Source organism: Capra hircus, chromosome 8 (genome assembly GCF_001704415.2).
Source record: "Capra hircus breed San Clemente chromosome 8, ASM170441v1, whole genome shotgun sequence".
Taxonomy (NCBI): domain Eukaryota; kingdom Metazoa; phylum Chordata; class Mammalia; order Artiodactyla; family Bovidae; genus Capra; species Capra hircus.
This window is the reverse complement of record NC_030815.1, coordinates 72183780-72209736: the sequence shown is the minus strand read 5'-3', so window position 1 is coordinate 72209736 and position 25957 is coordinate 72183780. Positions and strand designations below refer to the sequence as shown.

Sequence of the window (25957 nt, the reverse complement as noted above, 5' to 3'; positions counted from 1 at the left end):
CTACCTGTGTGGATCACAATAAACTGGAAAATTCTGAAAGAGATGGCAATACCAGACCACCTGACCTGCCTCTGGAGAAATCTGTAGGCAGGTCAGGAAGCAACAGTTAGAACTGGACATGGAACAACACACTGGTTCCAAATAAGAAAAGGAGTACGTCAAGGCTGTATATTGTCACCCTGCTTATTTAACTTCTATGCAGAGTACATCATCTGAATGTACTCAACATTCAGAAAACGAAGATCATGGCATCTGGTCCCATCACTTCATGGCAAATAGATGGGGAAACAGTGGAAGCAGTATCAGACTTTATTTTGGGGGCTCCAAAAACACTGCAAATGGTGATTGCAGCCATGAAATTAAAAGACGCTTACTCCTTGGAAGGAAAGTTATGACCAACCTAGATAGCATATTCAAAAGCAGAGACATTACTTTGCCGACTAAGGTCCATCAAGGCTATGGTTTTTCCAGTAGTCATGTATGGATATGAGAGTTAGACTGTGAAGAAAGCTGAGTGCCGAAGAATTGATGCTTTTGAACTGTGGTGTTGGAGAAGACTCGAGTCCCTTGGAATGCAAGGAGATCCAACCAGTCCATTCTGAAGATCAGCCCTCGGATTTCTTTGGAAGGAATGATGCTAAAACTGAAACTCCAGTACCTTGGCCACCTCATGAGAAGAGTTGACTCATTGGAAAAGACTCTGATGCTGGGAGGGATTGGGGGCAGGAGGAGAAGGGGACGACAGAGGATGAGATGGCTGGATGGCATCACGGACTCGATGGACGTGAGTCTGAGTGAACTCCGGGAGTTGGTGATGGACAGGGGGGCTTAATGTGCTGCGATTCATGGGGTCGCAAAGAGTCGGACACGACTGAGCGACTGAACTGAACTACCGCAAGTGAGAATTCACAATAGATGGATGACGGCAGAGAAAGCTTCAGTGAGGGCACCAGCTTCCTTCCTCTTTAATAGAGAAAGTGGTCTGACAGGCAACAGCATGGAGCCAGAATTCAGTTCACTGCTGTTTTATCGTTGTTGCCTTTAATTTTAAGGTTGCCTCTTTCCAAAGCAAGTGATGCTGGTTCTCATTTAATGGTGGGGATGTATGGCTTTTTCAGTCATTGTTTTAAGTAAAAACCAAAAAAGTAGGCAACATGAAGAAAAGATTGAGTAAAAAATAACTTACTTGTGGAATCTAAAAAAATGATAGAAATGAAATTATTTTCAAAACAAACAGACTGACAGAAAACAAACTCATGATTACAAAGAGGAAAATTAGGGGGAAGGGATAAATTAGGAGTCTGGGATTAACATATACACACTAATATATATAAAATAGGCTTCCCTGGTGGCTCAGCAGTGCCAGGAGCTCCTGCAATGCCAGGAGCCATAGGAGACAAGGGTTTGATCCTGGATCAGGAAGATCCCCTGGAGGAGGAAATGGCAACACACTCCAGTATTCTTGCTTGGAGAATCCCATGGACAGAGGAGTCTGGTGGGCTACAGTCCACAGGGTCACAAAAAAGTAGGATGCAACTTAGAGATCAAACAAATATATATTAATAAAATAGATGATCAACAAGGACCTACAGTATAGTACAGGAATTCTACTCAAGATTCTGTAATAATCTGTATGGGAAAACAATCTGAAAAAGAATGGATTTATGTATATATGACTAAATCACCTTGCTTGTATACGTGAAACTAACACAATATTGGAAATCAACTGTACTCCAATATAAGATAAAAATTAAATTTAAAAAAAATTCAATGGGGAAGAAAGAGATGGTTCATTCAAAAGTAATAGTCTGCAAAAGTGGGTACACAGGATAGTCCTTTGGGACTCAAGTATCAGAACTTTTATTTGTATTTTTAATCTTTAAAAAAATAAAGAAATTAAGCTCTAATATTTATGAACAACAACACAGAGATGGCAAATGGGTAAAGCAGACGCATGAGGTACTCAAGGGTACCTGGTGTAAAAATGAGTAGATACAGAGAAACCTCAATTAAAACAGAGTCTTGAGGCCAGAAGTGGGAGCCTTCAGAGAGCAGAGCCCACCGGGAATAAAGACTTCCTCTTCTCACCTGGCAAGAGCTCAGCCAACGAAAATCCAGTGTACTTCAAACTCTTCATTCCTCTGATGGACTCTGTTTATTACAGCCCTGCCAACTTCCTTTTCTATAAAAGGGCTCTCTCCTGGTTGCAGGGATCCGCGTGTGGCTTGCAGACCTGCCCCCCGTCCCCACCCCACCCCACACCCCCTAAGGATTTGCTGATTCTGAATAAATCTATTTTTTTGGTGGAAAACTAACCGGCAGTCCATTTGTTTCAGGTCAACACAGGACACAGCAGAGATCAAGGTGATGGATGAACAACTGTTGGGAAATGCATATGGAATAGAGTTTGGGCCTAGGAGTGAAATTATGTGGACGTGGATAAATAATTCATCCTGCATAAACCTCAGTTTTCTTACCTGGGAAAGGAGACAATATGAGAATGAGAGCATTATCTCAATGACTTAATGAAATAATGTGTAAAGCAGCAGTCTTGAGAGTTTTTAGTCTTAGAATCCCTATAATGCTCTTGTAAGTTATTGAGATGGGATTTCCCTGGCAGTGCAGTGGTCAGGACTCCACGATTCCACCGCAGGGGCCATGGATTTGATCCCTGGTCGGGGAACTAAGATCCTGCATGCCACACTGCAGGGCCAAAAATAATTAAGAAGGAAAAAGAAAATATCTGTTAAGAAAAAGTTACTGAGAATTCTAAAGAGCTTTTGCTTATGTGGGTTATATCTATCATGATTCAGTATATTAGAAATTCAAGTTGAGGCATTTAAAAAAACACTTATTAACTAAAGTAACCATAATAAACCCAATTATTGTTTAGTGGCTAAGTCGTGGTCCAACTCTTTTGGGACCCCGTGAACTATAGCCCTTCAGGCTCCTCTGTTCATGGGATTTTCCAGGCAAGAACACTGGAGTGGATTGCCATTTCATTCTCTAGAGGATCTTCCCAACACAGGGTTCAAACCTGGGTCTCCTGCATTGGCAGGCAAATTCTTTACCACTGAGCCACCAAGAAGTCACAATAAACCCAACAGATGCTAGCAAAGTATTTTTAAGATCAAGCATGGCTCAGACGTTAAAGAATCTGCCCGCAATGCAGGAGACCGGGTTTGATTTCTGGGTCGGGAAGATGCCCTAGAGGAAGAAATGGCAGCCCACTCCAGTCTTCTTGCCTGCAGAATTCCACGGATAGAGGAGCTTGGAGGGTTACAGCCATGGGGTTGCAAAGAGTTGGACACGACTGAGTGAGACTAACAAACACACTTTTCCAAACAAAAACACTTAGAAGAGTGGCACTGCCTTGCATATCTGTAAACCTCTTTAATATCTGGCTTCACAAAAGGCCTTTGGACTCTCACACCTGCCTCTGCATTCAATCTGATGTAGTATCATATTCGATGTAGCCTCTGGGAAACTATACTGTGTACTCATGACAGAACAGAGTGAAGACAGGCCAATGACATCTTACTATTATTACCAGGAAAAGTTTTAATCTCATGGGCCATCTGAAAGTGTCTCCAAGACCTCCACAGGTACCTGGGACACACTGAAACAAAGGGTTTAGAGCAGTGCCTGTCACGAGGTAAATCCATAATAAACATTAATTCTCGATTCCTTTTATTCTCAGCCTCAGTGTTGTTAGAACATGAATGCCTTAGAGTGAGGCCTTCTTCAGTTCACTACAACTGTATAATATCTAGCTTGGTCATGTAACTAATAAGCTCTATAATTTACTAGCTGTGTGATCTTCATCTTAATCTGTGTTCAAATTCAAGGATCCCTGGGCTTGAAAAGGGTAAAAAAATTACGTATCTGTTCTCTGACACTCAGTTACTGCATTGATGACCAGAGGCAATAAACCACAAGTGTACCAGAGACGCTGGCCTCAATTGAAGGTGTTTTACATACAAAACAGACAACCAGCAAGGGCCTACCATACAGCACAGGGAACTACATTCAATATCTTGTAAAAATTTATAATGGAAAAGAATCTGAAAAAGAACAGATCTATATACACATATAACAATCACTTTGCTGTACACCTGGAACACAATACTGCCAATCAGCTATACTTCAAAAACAAATTCAATAAAAGAAATCACAGGTGATTAAATGGCATATTATGGTTACTACAGATATCTTGAAAAATTGTACATGCTCATCACTATTTCAAAATAGTTATGTGTTAATAAAGAAGCACAGGTGACTTCCCAAGTGGTCCAGTGGTTAGCACTTCATCATCTAATGCAGAGGGGTGCAGGATTGATCCCTGCTTGGGGAACTAAGATCCCACATGTCTCACCACCAAAAAACAAAGCACAGAACAGAAGCAATATTGTAAAATACACAATAAAAACTTTAGTTTTTTTTTAAAGCACATATATTACAATAACAAATTTTGAAAACTATCTTGACAGCTGTATTCAATACAAGTGGCTTGTTTTCAATCTTTTATACTTGACTGTATGGAATTAAAAACCTTGTTGCAAGAAAGGGGACCACTTTGTTCCAAGAAAGGGGCCAAAGCTGTTCATGCAACCAAACAGGTGGGAACTATCTATTTTAAGCAGTTCACTAATTACTCTTTGAGACCAAGTTCCATCACTCCAGCTAGAGTCTACGGAACACGATGCCCGCGGTGAGGACAAACTGAAGACCCACAGCACACCTAAGTGCGTTAACAGAGCACTACAAGAATCCAGTTTGTTTTTACACTAACATTTGAGAATCTACAAAGTTAAATGCTTTTAGACTAACTAGGCCTAGGACAACAAAACTGTTGCAAAGTTAAAAGTGAAGCACATATTCCCCCAAAGTACCTTTTATCACGGTTTAAAAACATATGGGACAAATTCCAACTAACAATAATGAATAATTTTGCAAAGACTCTGTCACCAACATAATTTGGGTCTATCGTTGAACAGACTGAAGCAACGTTTCGATAATCAGAAGACTAACCTGGACATGTATCACTAAGGTTTGCTTAACATCAAAGTCAAAGTGTTTGACCCTCAAGTCCTGAAACAGAAAAAAATAAAAGAAAAAGGAAGAAAAAGAAAACAAGGAAGAAAAAAGGAGAAAGAAAAGCATTTTCCATGGCTGTGGGGCAGCCATTAATCCAACCAGCTAATTTTTCCCAATCACATTTAAGCAAGTCCATCTATTCCATGCCTGCTTTCTCAGCAGCATATCATTTTTTTTACTTGCAAAGATAAAGATAAACTTAAGGGTCTCACATCATCTAACAGAACAAGATAAAAGTCATACTAGAGTGAATGAGATGTTAAAACCTAAGAGGGGGAAAAAAAAAAACTGCACTAAATTGTAGAAATCAGGTTGGTGCCTTAGAATGTCACACCAACGCCAAGGACAAGCAGTTACTGAATGCATGCTCTCTACCCGTATACCTCTAGTCCCAAGGATGCAATACCATAACCTTCTGATTCACTGAACCAAAGGTTAAGTAATAAAATGTAGGAATGTTGAGGAAGCAGCGTACCCTGGGTGAGAGGCCAGATTATGGGATTCAGAGGTGGAAGGGCACTCGGAACAGGGGACACGCATAGGAGCGAAGAGTCCCAGAGGAGGGACTCTCCGTGTACAGCACAAGAGGGAGAGGGCAGCATCTGTGTTAGACGGTTGATGAGAGAAGCGGTGAGAGATATGCTTTACGAAAATATACTGAGCTGGAGTCTTAAAACCTTGAAAACTGGGCTCGGTTTAGACTTTACCCTGCTGGCCAAGGAAGGCTTCCCAGCAGGGAGCTAGCATGATCACCATGTGTCTTGGGAATAAACAATGGACACTGATCCCATAAGCTCATCTGTCCTAACAGTGGGCCTTTTTATCAAACCCAGATTCATCACAATCTATTGTGTCGGCAACTCTGGTCAAAGTTATGTGGCAGCCTGGATGGGCAGGGAGTTTGGGGCAAAATGGATACATGTATGTACATGGTTGAGTTCCTTTGCTGTCCACCTGAAAACTATCACAAACACTGTTAACCACCTATACTCCAATACAAAATTAAAAGTTTTGTGTGTTTTTTTTTGAAGTATCCATTGTGTCTAGTGAAATAAATTTTCTAAATGATACTCTGGGGCAATTTTGCCGCTACCTATACCTTTGAAATGCAATTCAATTTTCTTGACTGATGATAAAAATTAAAAAGAGAAAATACCACTCTTGTTACTATAACTATGGAAATAAAACCCATGTTTTTAGGATATGTTTGCCTTAACTATGCCAAACTCAGAATACTTTTGGAGAGAGTTTCTCCTATTAAACAAAATTAGAATTGATAATTTTTTGTGAGAAGTATTGACCAGGCATTGCTAAATATACGTTCATCTAGAAGTTAGTACCCAGTTAACACAAATAAAGAAATTAGCTCCATCAGACTCCCAGAATTATTGGCTACTTACTAACTGGCACCTGAAAGCTCATGACCAAAGTATGAAGCAGAACTACAATCACAGAAGAGTGCAAGGATTCTAAAAGAAATTTAAAGGAAAAAGTTTTTGCCAAGGAAAAACAAGGAATCCTGTGCATATTATTGTATACACACACATATAATTATATACACGAGGATCACCATCTCAAAGTAATAAATATGAAAGAGTTGGTTTGTTTCTTTGTAACTGAATCAAGTCTTCCCAGTTGAAAAGCCCCTAGAGATCTCTCACTGAAACTGACAAAGCCGTCAGAAAACACAGAATAGGTTCCTCCCACTAAAGTGAGGGGGTAAAAAAATGCGGGCGAGATGGTAGTTAAGCCGAAGACTTACAAATATGCCCAATGAACGACCCTGAAAGGAAGTGATAAAATTCTCAACTGTGTTTATACTAGGGAATCGCACCCAAGCCTAAAGCCACTTTAATCGCCCCACTAACAGCAGTCTTTCCACAAGACCTAAGCAACCTCACTCCTCGATAAAAAGTGGAAAGACCAAGAGTTTTCACCTGGGTTAAAGCCCCGCTCAACCACCGTTTCGGATCGAAAACTAACACGAAAGCAACCTCCTGCACATCCTGCCGGCCCTTCCAGCACCGCTGTTCGAAACGGCCAAGTGCCTAGCACAGGACCTGTCACAGTGTTCCTAGTAAAATGTCCTTGTCTTATCCCACGGCGGAATGGGGATTCAGAAGGCAGTCGGAGACCCTCTCCACTCACGCTCGGGTAGAGGACGACAGTCCGCACCAGCAGCCCCGGGGGCCAGCCACCCCCGCTCCCATACCACACACTTCCTGCCGCTTCCATCACCTCCACACCACAGCTTGAGTCTCCTGACCACTTTACAACTGCTACAGGGATCCCAGTGCCTGGGAGGAGTTGGGAGAGGACGGCTCCCTACCGCCCCCCCGCAACAGCCCCCCACAAACTCTTCACTTGGGGCCGCAGGGAGAACCTAAGAGCAAAGGCAGGAAGCGCTGGGGCAGCCCGCCGACTTCGCGTTCCACGGGCCTCGGCCGGTTACAAAGAACTGAATGAAGCTACACGGGCCGGAGCGGGCCGGTGGATTGGGGGACAGTGGGCGCGAGCACCGCGGAAGGGCGCCCCAAATGAAGCAGAGCGAGCGCCCGGGCTTTGCACGTTTCTACTCTGCAAAGCGCTGCAGCCTTGGGAGTCGGGGGGCAGGACAGCCAGTCAGGAAACCAACTGCACTTTTAGACACTCGGACTCCCCAAACTCAGAATGACCCCCCACCCTCCATGAGGCTCCCGGAGCGGGCTCCGGCTCACACCGCTCCCAGAACGAATGGGGCCCAAGCCAAGCCTTGGCGGCGCCCCGGCGGGTAGCGGCAGCCCGGTCCCGGGCAGGCGCGCACCGAGTGACCGTGCGTCCCCCGCCCAACTTTGCACCCGGCAGGGCCGCTCCCCCGAACTTGGCGGCGGCGGCGGGGATGGGGTGGGGCGAGTACTCACCAACCCCATACTTCTGCCGCTTGGTCGGGATCCAGCGGGCCATGGCGGCGACCTCGCCCCGCGGCGGCGGCTGCGGCGGCTACAGCTCCTGGGGCTCGGAACGCCACCGCGCTGCGCACCGGCGCGCCCCGGGCCCTTCCGCCATGTTCCGGCAAACTTCGCTCGGCCCCGCGCGCCGCGCCGCCAGCTATACGCTCCGGCTCACACCGCGAGCCGCGGTCACCTGCTGCGCCCGGCAGCCACGCCGCCGTGCGCGCCCCTCCCGGCGCCGCCTCGGCCCCTCCCGCTGGCCGCGCCCTCCGCCCGCCAAGGCCGCCTCCGCGACACGACCCGCGGGCGCCGGCCAGCCAAGGTCTCCACGCTCTCCCGGGCCCAGGCCGGCTCCGCCTTGCACACTTCCCGGGAGCAGTTTCCCAGCACAGACTGGGGTACGGTTTTTTTGGTGTGTTTTTGTTTTTTTAAATCCTTTTAGTGTTTGGCTTCTTGCCGCTCGCCGTCCCCAACCGGGCTAAACCCTGGAGCCTGGATCCCCGGCGGCGGGGTGTCGGGAGGGCTGCGCTCGAGGGGTCGGGCACCCCCAGGCGGAGCAAGCGGGAGTAGATGCGGAGTCCTTCCTCACCGCGCGCTCTGGAACATCTGGGGGAACTAGGATGAGTGCATAGGATCTAAGATAAGTCGTTTCTAGCCGCCCGGGCTCTCGGAGTGCCAGGCACTCAACCGGCGCTCGATAAATATTTGTTGAATGAATGAGCAGCTGACTACTGCGTTCACCCCCTAGAGCTTTCGTTGTCACCACAAGAGCCGGAAGCCGGACTCCAAGGCAAACGTGATCTCCTGTGGCCATGGTTCATAGCCTTCAAAGCAGGAACATTTGTCTTCTGGTAAATAGAGAGCTAATGCGAAGGAGCCGGGCTCCTCAGAAGTATCAAGTAGTTTCTTAGGGGAGCCCCTGAGCGAGAATTATGTAGCGAGTTCTGACTTGGAAATCTTATGTCCCCGAAAAACACCTGGGCTCCTCCCCAGCTGAAGAGACTCAGACCCAGCTGAAGAAATTTAGACCTACATGGTCCAGGGGAAAGCCCGCCCCAAAGACCTCCCTTTTCCAGCAGCCCAGAGACTGTTCCTGCGGGGAAGGGGACGAGCACATCCGAATCTTTCCTGTTCACTAGCTGCATTGTTCAAAGAGTCAAACGCAGGGACTGCACATTTGAACAGCCCTGAGCTGTTGGCGTCCTCTGAAACTCTCCTCCTGGAACTCACTTCCATCTGGAGAGACCTCAAGAATGAAGATTGGATCCGAGTCCCAGGTGGCTGTGGGGCTCCTTGCTACCTCACCCATAGAAGTAAAATCTCAGAGTAAATGACCAGCTGATTCGGGTTCACCTTCTGGGAAAAAGCCTCTTGAAATTGCTTTGTTCTCGCAGCCTATGAAGATTTTCTTGCCGATTTCGAATGTGAAAGGAAAATGAAATAAACACGTAATAAAACAAAGCAAAACTTCACTGAAAACGGTGCATTTTAACATTGGTAACTTTTTGCAAAGTCAGACCTGAATTTTTTTTAAGGTTTTGTTAATGGTGGGTAACTCTACGTATTTATTCATCAAATATAATAATAATTTAAGAAATCTAGTCACTTATTTAGACTTAACATCCAGAAGGGATTCCATCATCTCTCCCCCAGATTTCTTTTCCTCTGCTAATGACATCATGATTAACTTAGCTTCCCAGGTTAGGTAATTTTTTTTCTTTTCTCAAATTTTTGTTGGTTGCCTACTAGGTGTCAAGCACTGTTCCACGAATTGGAGCACAGCAGTGAATAAAATAAAATTCCTACCCGCATAGAGCTTAGTGTCTAACAGAGGCGGGTAAGGCAAACAAGCCAAATGAGGCTGAACCTGTATAGAAAACTCCAGAGTAAAGAGGACAGGATGAGGGAGGTAGGGATGCTGCACTTTTATATCCAGTGGTCTGCTAAGGCATCTCTGATCTGCAGGAAGTGAGGATTTCAGAGAAAAACATTCAGAAATCAACGACAGCAAGAGTAAAAGCCAGAGGCACGTTTGGCTAGTTCTGAAACCACGGAGGAACAGCAAGTATTCCTGGGTAGCAAGAGATGTTAGTAAGGGGCAGAGTGTGGGAGAAAACTTGTGAGAGACACAGTGTGAGCCAATAAAGCATGACCACAAAGGGTATGGTGAGAACTTCATATACTGGCTGTGACAAACGTTTGGAGGATTTTGAACCAACCAAGGACAGGATCTAACGTGACTGCTGTGGGTTGAGTAGACTGTAAAGACACAAGGGAAGATGAAGGAAGATCAGATGGTCAGAAGACTGTTTCAGTAGTTCAGGCAAGAAATGAAGGCAGTTGGATCCAGGATGGTAGGGGTCCAGATAGAAAAAAGGTTCTTGACATAGACTGAAGGCAGAAACAACTGAAGGGCAGTGTGGACACAAGGAAATTTACTGAGGCTCTGGACTCCCCAGTGTACTTTTACTACCGCTTGTTTTTGGAAAGTCTGTGTGCTTAGTAGCTCAGTGGTGTCCAACTCTTATGACTCCCTGGACTGGAGCCTACCAGGCTCCTCTGTCCATGGGATCCCCCAGGCAAGAATACTGGAGTGGGTTGCCATTTCCTCCTCCAGGGGATCTTCCCGACCCAGGGATTGAACCCTAGTGTCCTTTATCTCCTACATTGCAGGTCGATTCTTTACCCACTGAGCCAACTGGGAAGCCCTTTTGGAAAGTTTGGTGAGTGGATAAATCTGTTTGTTTTTAATAAACAGCCTCACTACATAGGCTTCAGGCCTTAGAAACTCTGAATCTTGACCTCTAGTGTGAAACACAGCATGAGTCAAGCATAACCCTACGGAGAGGGGAATGGGTAGTACTGGGTTGGCTTGCCCACATGCAGTGGAGCCACTCTACTAACACTCGGTTGTGGTGAAAGAAAGTGCTGTATTTATTGCAGGGAGCCAAGCAAGAAGTTCAGGATTCTAAAAATGCTCAAACTCCCCATTGGTTTCAGCTAAGCATTTTTAAAAGCCACGTAAGGGAGGAGCATCCCAGACTGTGATCAGCTCGTGCACAATTCTCTGATTGGTTGATGGTGAGGTAACAGGATCCTGTCACAGGGGTTAACAATATAGATCCTTAGCTAGGCCCCAGTAGGTCCGGGGGGCTATGTGCTCATGGTCATCAAGTCATTGATTTCTTCCACTTGGTGGGGGTTTTAGCATCTGTAAAACAAGTCAGGAAACCTGCATCAGACACTATTATCTGGATACTTCTGAGAAGAACAAAAGCAGAGAGCCTGGCGGAGGGGTCTGTATTGGGAAGGCCAATTACACAGTTACTACATAGAGTTGCCATTTTCTTAGTCATCTGTGATATCTACCTATCTTCACCTTTTATATCCCAGTTGCTCTGTATTGAAGTTTTCCTGTCATCTTTCCTTAGGTCTGACTTCATACCTTCCTCAGCAATTCTCCATGTGGACCTCATTCAACATAACTGGATTTTTACCAAAATGACTTCAGCTGCCTCACCCCCACCCCCCAACACACACTCCCTCCACCCTGCCTCCATCCCCACCCCACTACCTCGAATTGAAGGCTTTTTGCAAAACTTGAGGTTTGAATTTGGACACTGGCTATTTCAAGTGTGACAATAATTGCAATAAGAGGGTTGGAGGAAAATGGAAAATTTTAATTACAGCTTTCAGGATGTTTATTCTTTTTCCTCCGAAGACTGAAGTCCACCCACTTTGTTATATCAGATGGTTAAATCCCAATTTGAAAGTCCATTTAAATCATAAAAGCAGAGCTATTCAAAGTCTTTTATTAAAATGTGGCTGAAAATTAAAAAGTCAACTAGATGGGTAAGTGGAATAACAGCAAGATTCCCAGAAATACCCTTTTCTTTTTCCTCTGATATTTTTTCAGAGGAAACATCAAGCATATTCCACAACCAGGGATATTCGGACTCCAAAACCCACCCATATACAAACACAAATAAGCACTCACAAGCACTAGCTTGCTCTGTTGGAAAGTGCCTTGGAGAAAGAAATGAGGATAAATGAATTTGGAGGCTAGTTACGATGTCAGTGAGAATAGAGAGATGTGAAGACGGCTGGCAAGCGCTTTACTTCCTCCACTGATTACCAGGTTTATTTTCCCAAATCTGGCGGACTTAATTGAATCTTTCAAAGAAGCTAAGGGTTCAGTTAAAGAAAAAATTCTTTTCTAGGTAGAGGAAACTCATTCTTTGATCCCACATACGAGTGGAGTTTCTTGTTGTTTAGTCACTAAGTCATGTCCTACTCTTGCGACCTCATAAACTATAGCCGACAAGGCTTCTCTGTCCATGAGATTTCCCAGGCAAGAATACTAGAGTGGGTTGCCATTTCCTTCTGCAGAGGATCTTCCTGACCCAGAGACTGAACCCACGTCTCCTGCATTGGCAGGTGTATTCTTTATCACTGAGCCACCTAGGAAGCCAGAGTGGAGTTACTAGAACTACAAAAAAAAGGGGAGAAGGGATATATTTGACTCTAAACACTACTTTTCAGTCTTCTTAGGGCAAATGCTTCAGGACAGGGTGATACGTTGTAATTTGAGACCCCTGAGCTAAACTGGACAAAGGAATGGATATCTACAGCCCTAGAAACACCTTTTTCATATGACCTGAAGATTCCCATCACTATCTACTCTCTGTCCTCAAATACCCTGGCCTAAGCATCTCTGGGTCCATCCTTGGCTCTGCTCTGTGACTTTGGAGGTCCGGTTTCTCTGATGAATGGGGAGATGATGATCAGGGCTCTAAAGCTGTTCATATCTTCAGCCCCATCACTGAGAGATTGATGCTTGGTGAACAGTTTCATAACAAGAAGCTTTTAGCTTTGTTTCTAGAATACTCTATGCTCCAAATATCCTTTAGGAGAAGTTGATGATGTGAGCAATTTGAAGGCATTTTTGTTGTTCAGTCATGTCCGACTCTTTGTGACCACATGGACTGCAGCACACCAGGTCTCCCCATCCCTCACTATCTCCCGGAGTTTGCCCAATTTCATGTCCATTGAGTCAGTGATGCTATCCAACCATCTCATCCTCTGGGAACAGTCGACTCATTGGAAAAGGCCCTGATGCTGGGAAAGATTGAAGGCAAAAGGGGAAGGAGGCAGCAGAGGATGAGATAGTTGAAGTCATTGTGCTTAGTCGCTTAGCTGCATCCAGCTCTTTGTGACCTCATGGACTGTAGCCTGCCAGGCTACTCTGTCCATGGGATTTCTCAAGCACGAATACTGGAGTGGGTCACCATGCCCTCCTCCAGGAGATCTTTCCCAACCCAGGGATCAAACCCAGGTCTCCAGCACTGTAGGAGGATTCTTTACCATCTGAGCCACTGAATTCATTAATTTAATGAAAACTGGGTGTTTGATAGGGAAGAAGGAATGAAAACTACTTGACTTTTTTAAAGACTATATTTATATATATCTTTTTAAGTGCTGTCTTTTTTTTTTACTTTATTTACCTGTTTTTGATTGTGCTGGGTCTTCGTCTAGTCGTGGAGAGTAGGGGCTCCTCTTTGTTGCAGTGCACAGGTTCTCACTGTGGTGACTTCTCTTGTTAGGCAGCACAGGTTCATATTCCCTGCATTGGCATGCTGATTCCCAGTCACTGACTCCATGGAAGTCCTATTTAAATGTATCTTGAGAAAGATATATATATATTGAAAAATTATCTCCATAAAACTGTCTAAAACAAAAGATGATGAAAACTAAGAAGCAAAATGGAAAAGTTAAGCTGTAAACTTAAGTAAAAATAATTCAACTATATATGCTATATTATGATTGTAACTACATAAAATTATTCATTTTCATGGAAAATGTAGAGGAAAATGAAAAAAAAAACATTCAACTTTCTTCAAAACAAAATAAACTGCAGAATGAAACTTCACTCCTGTGCTGAATAAAGGTCAAATCTAGGCATTTAACATCCTGCTTTTCTACATTGTCCAGGGAATCTCAGCAACCAAGTACTTTTTCTTTTGTTTAAACAACTACTTGGTTGCTGAGATTCCCTGGACATTGTAGAAAAGCAGGATGTTAAATGCCTAGATTTGACCTTTATTCAGGACAGGAGTGAAGTTTCATTCTGCAGCCCCTTTGTAACAAGGACACTATTCTTATACTGTCTAGGTGACTGTCATATTCAGCAAATTTTTCTATTACTTTGAGGTCAGTTAAGAAACAAACGTTTGGTCCAGAATTTTTATTTAATACCAGACAGGTTTTCCATGGTCACCAGCTGTAATGTAACAGTGGTAATTAACATGTATGGCTTGTGTCTGGTATATGCAAGTTCTTTAATCCCCACACATCCTAAGGAGGTAAATAGAACTGCTGTCATCTCCTCGTTACAAATGTGCAAATTGCAGCTCAGGCCGGGTTATAGTACTGCCCACATAGGTAGTGGCAGAACTGAATTCAAAACCCAGGCAGACTAGTGCCAGGGTCCATGGTCAAAACCAAGGATCAGTGAACTTTTATTGTAAAAGGCCCATGTATGTATTTTAGACTTTGCAGGCCACATGGTCTCTGTTTCAACCACTCTGCAGTTTTAGCAGAAAAACAGCCATAGACAATATGCAACAAATGAGTGTGGCTGTGTGCCAATAAAACTTTATTTGTAGACATGGCATTTGAATTTCATGTCATTTTCTTATGTCATGAAATATTCCTCTCGATTTTTTTCCAATTATTTTTAAAATGTTAAAAATCATTTTTGCAGGCTGGATTTGGTTTGAGGGTCATAATTTGCCAACCCCTGCTCTGTACTGTAACTGCTACCCTTTGGAGTCTGTGGAGGAGGGGAGAAAAGGAAGGGGGAAAGGGCCTCCAGGAGAAGAGGCAGGGAACAAGGGAGGCACCAATGTGGCACTTACCCACCAGAAATCTGTCGCATAAGGATTTGGGAGAAGCTTCTGGAAGAAAGGTCATTAGAAGAGAACTCCAAGTAGTGAAGTTTGCCTTCAGAGGACAGGACACTGACAACAGTGAGTATCTGTTCTGGGGAATAGTCTACTGGCCTAGCCCCTCTATTCTGAACGATGGAAGCTGAATAAAAAACGTAACTAAATCTCTATAAGACAATGGCATACAGTAACTGCTTTGGTACCCACTGAATAAGTGGACTTTTAAAGAGGTGAGGGAGGCATGTTTATTGTGCTTTAGTCACTATAGCCAAGATGTGGGAATGACCTAAGTGTAAATGTAAGGATGAATGGATGAAGAAGATGTGGTGTATACATACAATGGAATACTATTCATCCCTGAGAAAGAAAGAAATCCTGACATTTGCAATATCATTGAGGACCTTGGGGGCATTATGTTAAGGAAAATAAGTCAAATAGAAAGTTAAATACTTGATCTATGAACTCATAGAAACAGAATAGGCTGATGGTGGCCAGGAGCTGGGGGAAGGCAAGACTGAGGAGATGTTGGTCAAAAGTTACAAACTTGGAACTAGAAGTTCTAGTTGCGAATCTAACGAGGATCTAAGTTCTGGGGATCTAATGTACCGTATGATGACTATGCTGTAGTTAACAATACTGTATTATATACTAGAAAGTTGCTGAGAAAGTATATCTTAAATGTTTTCACCTAGACTATGTAGAAAAGCATATAATAATTAATTATGTGATGCTATGAAGGTGTTAGCTACAGCTGTGGTGGTAGTCATTTTGTAATATGTAAATATCAAGTCAACATGTTACATAGCTTAAACCTACCCAGTATTATATTAATTATGTCTCAATTAACCTGGGGGGAAAATAAAGAAGTGGAGGGAGAGACATTGTTTTCTTGTGTGTCCTAATGGAAAAGACAGAGTGTCTGGCAGAAATCATGGTGCTAGAAGGAGATATGAAAACATCCATGGAAAGGTTTGCAAGGCCTTGTAGACACTGGTGATACCACCTAGCAAAGATCAGAGTAAGAAATAAAAGAAAATGGTCAGATTATTCTGAGGACTATTCCAGAAATATTTGAAAGGAAACTTGTCAAGGAACTGAGAGTGTTGAAACTGCAGGAACAGATCCAGATAGACAATCTTTTTTTTTTTCCAGCCTTATTGAAATATAATTGACATACAATTGTATATATAAGGTGTACAATGTGATGATATGATGTACATATTATTGTGAAATGATTCCCACAATAGGATTAGGTAGCAGCTCCATCACTTCATGTGATTAATGTGTGTGTGTGTGTGTGTGTGGTAAAAACATTGAAGATTTACTCTCAGCAATTTTCAAGTATATAGTACAGTATTGTAGTCACTATACTGTATATTAGATCCCCTACACTTATTTATCTTTTTTCTTTTTAGTTTTCTGGCCCTCAAGAATTCTCTGAAATATTTATTTATTTAAAAAAATTCTGGCCATATTGCATAGCATGCAATAGGCAGGATCTTAGTTCCCTGACCAGAGATAGAACCTGTCCCATGCAGTGGAAGCATGGAGTCTTAACCACTGGACTACCTGGGAAGTCCCAAAACTTACTCATCTTACAACTGGAAGTTGGAACCCTTTGACCAACATCTCCTCATTTCCCACATCCCCCAGCTCCTGGCAACCACCATTCTACTCTGTTTCTATGAGTTCTTTTCGTTAAGCTCCACATATGAGCGAGATCATAAAGTGCTTGGCCTTCTCTGTCTGACATAGTTTATTAGCATAATGCCTTAAGGTCCATCCATGTAGCTAGAAATGGCAGGATTTCCTTCTTTCTCATGGTTGAGTAATATTCCATTGTCGATATATATCACATTTTCTTTATCTGTTCATCTCTTAATGGAGACTTCGGTCATTTCCACACCTTGGCTATGGAGTATAATGCTGTTGTCAACATGGGAGCTCATAGATCTCTGAGATATCCTGTTTTCATTTCCTTCAGATAAACATATGGGTGGTATTCTTAACTGCTTTTATCTTCATAAGTTCAATGGGATTTGTACAATTATTTGCTGTCTTCAACTGGTCCTTGGCCTCAGAATTCATGTTTTTGAATGTCAACTCTTTATCCTCTTGAGAGAACCTACATTTAACACAGAGTTGTTATAGTCACAATAAAAGACACCTAAGTTTTTAGGGATTGTTCATTTGGATGATAAGATTTTAAATTTAGATTTTTTTCATTAGTAATTTCAATTAATTTTTTAAATTTATGTATTAGGTTGTTTGGCTGTGCCAGGTCTTAGTTGTGGTATGTGGGATCTTCCATCTTCATTGTGGCTTGCAGGATCTTTAGTTGTGGCATGCAAACTCTGAGTTGCACCATTGGGATCTAGTTCCCTGGTGAGGGATTGAATCTGGGGCCCCTGAATTGGGAGTGCAGAATCTTAGCCTTTGAACCATCATGGAAGCCCCTAAGTTAAAGATATTTTGAAAGTTGTTCTTTGAACCAAGCAAATACCGGTTTGCAAAGCCCATGAATGATAGCTTGGCAACAAACCTTAATGTTAACTTCTAGGCAGCGTAATGGATGCAGTCTTTCTTGTACAGTCTTCCATCTCAAGGTATGGCTTCATCTCAGGATTGTTTTGTGTCATCTTTAGGCAATATTCCTGAACTTACTTCTTTCACAATAACAAGCTTTCTCTGAGTAACTTGGAGCAATCACCTGGCCCAGCTGGCTCAGGGGTTTCTTCCTTTCTTACAGGGTTTCTTAGTCATGTTACTGTGGCATAATGTTCTTATTTAAATAAGCCCTTCCCTCCATAAAATGATGCCTCAGGGTTTGTTTCTCAAAACGACTCATAGAACATATGCAAAAAGTCTCTTAGGAGGAGAAATAATCTCACTGATGTTCTTTCTGGAGCAAATTCTATTCAGAAACCATCTGACTGTTAAAGTCTGTCTTTGTTAACTTTGGGCTTGGCTCACACTTCAAGTGCCAAGAGAGAGTCTGGCCCTGGGAATTGTGTTTTGGTTTCTCCTGTAATTTGCCAAAAAGGCCTTGCTTGACTGTAGTCTTATTTTTTAAGATTTATTTTACATATTTGGCTGCACAAGATCTCAGCTGCAGTATGTAGGATCTTCAGTCTCGGTTGCAGCATGATCTTTTTGTTGTTGTTGCAGCATGTGAACACTTTAGTTGAGCCACGTGGGATCTACTCCCCTGAACAGGGATCGAACCTGAGCCTTCCACCTTGGGAGCACAGAGTCTTAGCCACTGCCTCACAGGGAGGTCAGAGTCTTCCTATTTTAAAAATTGTTGTTGTAACTCATGGTCTGGGTATATATGTTAGAATTCTTCTCAATGGTGTCTTATTAGAAGATAGGAAACTCTTGTTTACTTAGAATGTGAACAACAGGAAAATTCCACTGGCCATATATTTTAATTGATGTTCTGTAAGCCGTTTTAAGTGAAACATTTTGATTAAATGAATAGACCTGGAGTGAATCTAGTCAAGAGAAAAGAAAACTATGGACACTGTAAACAAAAGAATGTGAGCATTCTGATCAATTGAATAGACCTGGAGAAGGCAATGGGACCCCACTCCAGTACTCTTGCCTGGAAAATGCTATGGACACAGGAGCCTGGTAGGCTGCAGTCCATGGGGTCGCTGAGTTGGATACGACTGAGCGACTTCACTTTCACTTTTCAGTTTCATGCGTTGGAGAAGGAAATGGCAACCCACTCCAGTGTCCTTGCCTGGAGAATCCCAGGGACGGGGGAGCCTGGTGGTCTTCCGTCTATGGGGTCACACAGAGTCGGACACGACTGAAGTGACTCAGCAGCAGCAGGAGTGAATCTAGTCAAGAGAAAACTATAGATACTGTACACAAAGGAAGACGAATGGATATAAGCCCATAGGTATAGAGAATCAAATTTACAAAAGACTATGCTGCATAGTTCTTAATTAATAAATTGTAAAAACCACAAGGAAAGACAGAATTCTCTAGGAAAGTGTAGGTGGATAAAACTGAGCCAAAAAATAGAAAATTTGAGCTGACCAAATAGCATAGTGAAAGTCACTCAGTCGTGTCCAACTCTTTGCAACCCCATGGACTACACAGTCCATAGAATTCTCCAGGCCAGAATACTGGAGTAGGTAGCCTTTCCTTTCTCCAGGGGATCTTCCCAACCCAGGGATTGAACCCAGGTCTCCTGCATTGCAGACGGATTCTTTACCAGCTGAGCCACACACATTTGACTATGTGTAAACAGCAGAGAAGGCATGGAAAATATGGCCCAGATATTACATCTAAAAGAAAAAAATGCCAGCTCTAAATATAAAGGCATATACTTCTGTATATTCGAAGGATAGATCAGTTGAGTGTAGTATTAACTATTCCATAGAAAACGATGGAATGCTTCCTAAGTTATTTTATGAAACAACATCACCCTGGTAGAAAAACTCATTACAGTGTAGAAGAAAAATATAAATGCAAATTTATATTTGTACAAATATAGCTACAGAGATGATAAAATATTAGTGAATCTCATCTCTATGAAAAGAACAATGTAGAGTGGACTTAAGTTTTATTCTAAAAGTAGAAGGGTGGTACGGTTGTAGGAAATTTATCAACAGAATTTATCTCATGAAAAAGTCTCAGAGAAAAACCAAATGATCATCTGGGTAGATATGCAAAGATGTTTGATAAAACTAACATTCACTCTTGATCCAACCTCTTAATCAACTAAGAATTGGATACACTGTGTCCCAGTCGCGCGCCAGGCTCCTTTGTCCATGGGATTCTCCAGGCAAGAACACTGGAGTGGGTTTCCATGCCCTCCTCCAGGGGATCTTCCCAACCCAGGGATCAAACCCTCTTCTTCTGTGTCTCTTGCTTTGGCAGGCAGGCAGGTTCTTCACCACTAGCACCACCTGGGAAGCTCTGAGAACAGGATATACATCCTTAATTTGATGAAGAGTCTATGTTAGAAACAAGCAGCTTGCATCACACTGAAGTGCAAATTGTCCCATTCACTGGAAATAAGACATTAAGTCCTCTAATACAGCGGTCCCCAACCTTTTTGTCACCTGGGACTGGTTTTATGGAAGACAATTTTTCCATGGACCCGGGGGATGGGGATGGTTTTGGGATGATTTAAGAGCATTACATTTATTATGCACTTTATTTCTATTATTATTACATCAGCTCCACCTCAGATCATCCATCAGGCATTAGATCCCAGAGGCTGGGGACCCCTGCTCTAATACTATCTTTAGACCAGGACTGCTTTATCCGATACAAGGAAATGTGAGACAGGAATTACAGGAGATCTAATTGTCATTGTGTGTGTGCTCATTTGCTTCAGTCATGTCCAACTCTTTTTGACCCTATGGACTATAGCCTGCCAGGCTCCTCTGTCTATGGGATTCTCCAGGCAAAAATACTGGAGTGGGTTGCCATTTCCTTCTCCAGAAGATCTTCCAACCCAGGGATTGGACTCACATCTTTTACATTTCCTGCATTAGCAAGCAGATTCTTTACCACTAGCACCACCTGGGAAGCCCCAGTTGTCACTATTTGCTAGGAAAATTACTGGCTAACAGAATCAACAATGAATATTTTCCACTAAATCAGAATTTTATCATGACTCTTGTCTCTTCTTTTGATGTCTATGTGAGGGGACCTCATTGGCCAAAAATTAAAACAGGGCTATTTCATGAAATTTACTACTTGATTGTACACTTGTGATATTTCAGCTTCTGCAAAGTTTTGTCCTACCCCCACCCCCACCCCCACTGAAAACTTATACATCCTTAAACACGGAAGAGAATTTAGGTTCAAAATGATTTTACTTGTTATAGAGAAGTTTAAATAGGTCAACCTGATTGCTGTTATTTGGTCACTAGCATGTGCTTTTGGAGGGAATGGGCCTTTCAGTAGGTTGCAGGATGTCATTGTAAATTCCTTCCTCAAAGCTGGTGCCACTGCCCCCTAAAAGGCAATACAGGACCCTCCAAGTTCACCTCCTCTCCCCGTGTGAACTGACAGCCCTGCTCTTGTGGTCCATCTTTCTTAACACCACTGTGTGTGTGCTCTGACCACAGAATTAGGTTGCAACCGAGACTCTGGGATGTGGTTGCACAAATACACTTTGCAAGAGCCTGTGTTTTTGCCTTCAGTTGGCTCTGAGTGAGCATCTTACTGTGAGGAACCGGGTTAACTCTTAGAAGATCTCTGAACTCAGTGACAAAAGGGAACCCAGGCCCGTGTCACAGTTCAAGCTTGATGCAACCACATAAAGTCAAACCTGTGGCTTCCAGGCTGGGTTAGAGAATGACCTGCCATTAGCTGCAATGGCAGCAGCAAAGGATATTACATACACTGATACGTTGTGAGAGCAATGCAAACTGAATTGGAAAAAAGTTATGATCATTGCTGCTGAATTAACCATGACCAGATCCATCATGCAATTTAAAAATGATTTCAGAAGCATTGATAGTTTTCCTTTTGCCAAGCTCAAAGTCTTTTCTTCAAACATTCCTTCTAATAAATGTGTTTGTTGTTATCTTGTGGTATTCTGGAAAAGGGGGCTTGAACTTTTCTTAGGATCATAGGAGAACACAGATGTAAAATACTCTTGTTTCAATGCCCATAGGGAAAAAATATCAAATTTAGAGAATGAATTAGAAAGAAGGCAAAACTTCAAAATAAATTTTTAAAATTTCATGTAATCAGCCCATGAAAATTTGTGTCTGCATTAAAAATATTAAAAATAGAAACAATTTACTAGGCTATGCTACTGAAAATAGCCTACTAAACCATAGAAGGATAACCAAAATTGAAAAGATCAAGGAGGAAATGCTGTTTCTGGAAAAGAAATCCAAAAGGGAATGCTTAAAAAAAAAGAAAAAAATTCAGGGGCCATGTAATATTAGATAAGTATGATATTAGTGCCACCTGCTGTTATAAATGTGAATTACAGCTACCCAATAGCTGATGAGTTTTGAATATTTAGCTCAAATAAAGAATTTGGTAAAGAATTTGGTAAAGAATCCACTTGTAATGCAGAAGACCCTGATTTGATTCCTGGCTTGGGAAGATCTGCTGGAGAAGGGATAAGCTACCCACTCCAGTATTCTTGGGCTTCCCTGTGGTCCAACTGGTAAAGAATCTGCCTGCAATGAAGGAGTCCTGGGTTCGATCGCTGCGTTGGGAGGATCCCCTGGAGAAGGGAAGGGCTACCCACTCCAGTATTCTGGCCTGGAGAATTCCATGGATTATACAGTCCACGGGTTCCCAAAGAGTTGGACATGACTGAATGACTTTCACTTTCACTTTTTATGAGTGTTCAGAATTCTTTTAATACCTGATCTCTCACTCACAGACTCAGAAAACTAACTTATGGTTGCCAGTGGGCAGGGGTAGTTAGGGACTTTGGGAAGGTCATGTACACACTGCTATATTTAAAATGGTTAACCAACAAGGGTCTAATGTATAGCCCATGGAACTCTACTCAATGTTATGTGCCAATCTGATTGGGAGGGGAGTTTGGGGGAGAATTCAGTTCAGTTCAGTCGCTCAGTCGTGTCCGACTCTTTGCGACCCCATGAATCACAGCACACCAGGCCTCCCTGTCCATCACCAACTCGTGGAGTTCACTCAAACTCATGTCCATCAAGTCAGTGATGCCATCCAGCCATCTTATCCTCTGTCGTCCCCTTCTTCTCCTGCCCCTAATCCCTCCCAGCATCAGGGTCTTTTCAAATGAGTCAACTCTTCTCATGGGGTGGCCAAAGTATTGGAGTCAGCATCAGTCCTTCCAATGAACATCCAGGACTGATCTTTAGGATGGACTGCTTGGATCTTCTTGCAGTCCAAGGGACTCTCAAGAGTATTCTCCAACACCACAGTTCAAAAAGCATCAATTCTTCGGTGCTCAGCTTTCTTCACAGTTCAACTCTCACATCCATACATGACCACTGGAAAAACCATAGCCTTGACTAGACAGACCTTTGTTGGCAAAGTAATGTCTCTGCTTTTGAATATGCTGTCTAGGTTGGTCATAACTTTCCTTCCAAGGAGTAAGTGTCTTTTAATTTCATAGCTGCAATCACCATCTGCAGTGATTTTGGAGCCCCCCAAAATAAAGTCTGCCACTGTTTCCACTGTTTCCCCATCTATTTCCCATGAAGTGATGGGACCGGATGCCATGATCTTCATTTTCTGAATGTTGAGCTTTAAGCCAACTCTCACTCTCCTCTTTCACTTTCAACAAGAGGCTCTTTAGTTCCTCTTCACTTTCTGCCATAAGGGTGGCGTCATCTGCATATCTGAGGTTATTGATATTTCTCCCGGCAATCTTGATTCCAGCTTGTGCTTCTTCCAGCCCAGCATTTCTCATGATGTACTCTGCATATAGGTTAAATAAGCAAGGTGACAATATACAGTCTCCATGGATACATGTATATGTATATGTATGGCTGAGTCCCTTAGCTGTTCACCTGAAACTACCACAACATTGTTAATTGGTTATACCCCAGTACAAAATAAAACATTTAAAGCTTGGGAAAAAAAAAATAGTCAATTTGAAACCATGAAAAAAAAACCCAAACCTACTCTCTTATGTCAGGAACAGGGGTCATGTTGTTTTCAGTATTACAAGTTACCCAAATCTTACTATGCCCTGAGAGTAACTGTGATAAGACATTTGCATAGACCCTCTCATTTCCTTATTAACTTTATCGTGTGGGTAGTATCTTTATTCCAATAAAATAGGTGAACAGAGTAGAGCTTGAGAGTCACTAAGTAACTTACCCAAGGTCAGGTATACACAGTGAGAGGCAGAGTCAGAGTTAGAGCTTGGACTCTCTGGTCAGAATCAACCTTAGGGTGGTTATTCTGCCTTTTCTATGTTGCTTCTTATTGGGAACTCCCTTTTGGGAGATCTTCCAGAATATATCTTTCCATTACTTCGGCCTTGGTTTATCATCTTCAAAAGGGTTCGTAAAGAAATGAATTATTATAAAATATGACTAGGGCAAAGAAGAAGGTCTTTTCCATTTTAATAAAAAATGTTTACCAAATGTCAGACCTTTATATGCCTTTGTGCAAATCTGCATGTCTGACACTGATAGCTTGTTCGTGAATGTTTTCAGAGTACCACAGGTCAGGTATAGGAAGATGGGTCAGATTTTCCTGAAAGGAGCCCTTTGACTGAGAATTCCACAACCACTGTATTTCTATCAGGAGGACAAGAATGGCTTATTGGTCCTTATTTTATATCTAAGGCTATTGTTATCAAACCTTCTTTGGTTATTGTATGCAGATGCTAAGAAAACTTATCACTCTATTTTAACGAATCCCAGTGCTTCGGTGCTCAATCAGTCCAACTCTTTGTGACCCCATGGACTGGGGCCCACCAGGCTTCTCTGTCCACAGCATGTTCCAGGCAAGCATACTGGAGTGGGTTGCTATTTCCTCCTTGCTGGGATCTTCTTGACCCAGGGATCGAACCTGCTCTCCTACATTATACGCTGATTCTTTACCACTGAATCACTGGGGAAGTCCAGTGAATCCCAGAGTTTGTTGCTAAATAAAATGCATTTTGTGTTCAATGTTTAAAAACATAAAATAGAGAAGGGATGAAGCAAATGGAAAAGTATAGTAATAGATGGAGTCTAGTAGGGGAGAAGGGAAAACTGGAGGGAGATACAGGTAGGATAATAAATCCAGTAAGAGGGAAAAAGGAAAATAAGAATGTACGCAGGAGCAAGTTCCTAGAAAAATGGCAGCTGGAGATCCAGTCCCAGCACATACCTGTAAGTAGCAGCAACGGCTGGAGCGATGCAGTTGCTGCTGTTGTTTAGTCACTGCGTTGTGTCCGACTCTTTGTGACCCCATGGACCCTGCCAGGCTCCTCTGTCCATGGGATTTTTCAGGCAAGAATACAGGAGTGGGTGGGTTGCCATTTCCTCCTCCAGGGGATCTTTCTGACCTAAGGATTGAACCTGCGTCTCCTGCATTGGCAGGCGGGTTCTTTACCACGGAACCACTGGGAAGCCCAGAGTGATACAGAGACCAGGCTGATTAGAGGCACATGTCTGGGGTTTCCAAGATAGTATGTATCATTCCTTAGGAGAACAGACCTGAAATCAGGAGAGTCGACACCAGATATATTAGGGTTCAGTCAATTCCAATAATAAAGATTTGTCCACTGTCTTTGGTGTGAGAAGGACTGAACTACCTGTGCACTAACACAGTAATCAACAATCAGCCTCAATTCATTTCCTCTCCTCAGTAGATTTGGCATTGGCAGCACTTAATTCAACCCAACCTATGAAAAGTAGAAAAACCTCAGTAGCTCAGTTCCAATCTGATCACACATGGTGTACTCAAAAGCTATGGCTTAGTTGTGTGTGTGTGTGCTAAGTCACTTCAGTTGTGTCCGACTCTTTGCAACCCTATGGACCATAGCCCACCCGGCTCCTCTGTCCATGGCTTAGTTACCTAGTGACAATTTAGATTGGCATCTCAAAGCTATGTAACTGATTCCTAGGCCAGCATCCTACTTTTCACCTGTAGAATTCTGCTCCATACCTCTGTGTGTGTGTGTGTGTGTGTGTGTGTGTGTGTGTGTGTGTCTGTGTGTAGAGGTTACCAAGGAGAAGAGAAAAGCAGGGAGAGGACAAGATAGGGGTAGTGGAGTAAGAGTTACAAACTAGTCTGTATAAAATAAATAATCTCCAAGGATGTATTTTGCAGCACAGATAATATAGCCAATATTTTATAACAACTTTAAAAGGAGCATAATCTATGAAAATTTTGAATCATTATGTTGTACACCTGAATCTAATACAATATTGTATATCAACTGTATCTCAATTAAAAAACACATAAAATTTACCATCTTAATAATTTTAAAAAGTCCAGTCCAGGAGCATGAAGTCTATTTATGTTGTATAACAGATCTCTTGAACTTTCTCATCTTGAAAA

At 42.7% G+C, this 25957-nt stretch overlaps 1 protein-coding gene across 1 annotated transcript in view; it reads right to left on the bottom strand.

The window, feature by feature from the left end:
- DOCK5 (dedicator of cytokinesis 5) overlaps nucleotides 1–8176 on the bottom strand; it is a 274029-nt gene extending 265853 nt beyond the window's left edge. The window contains exon 1 of the mRNA XM_018052344.1: nucleotides 7998–8176. Within this exon, the coding sequence (XP_017907833.1) occupies nucleotides 7998–8040 (43 nt within the window). The 5' untranslated portion in view covers nucleotides 8041–8176. The remainder of the gene's footprint in view (nucleotides 1–7997) is intronic.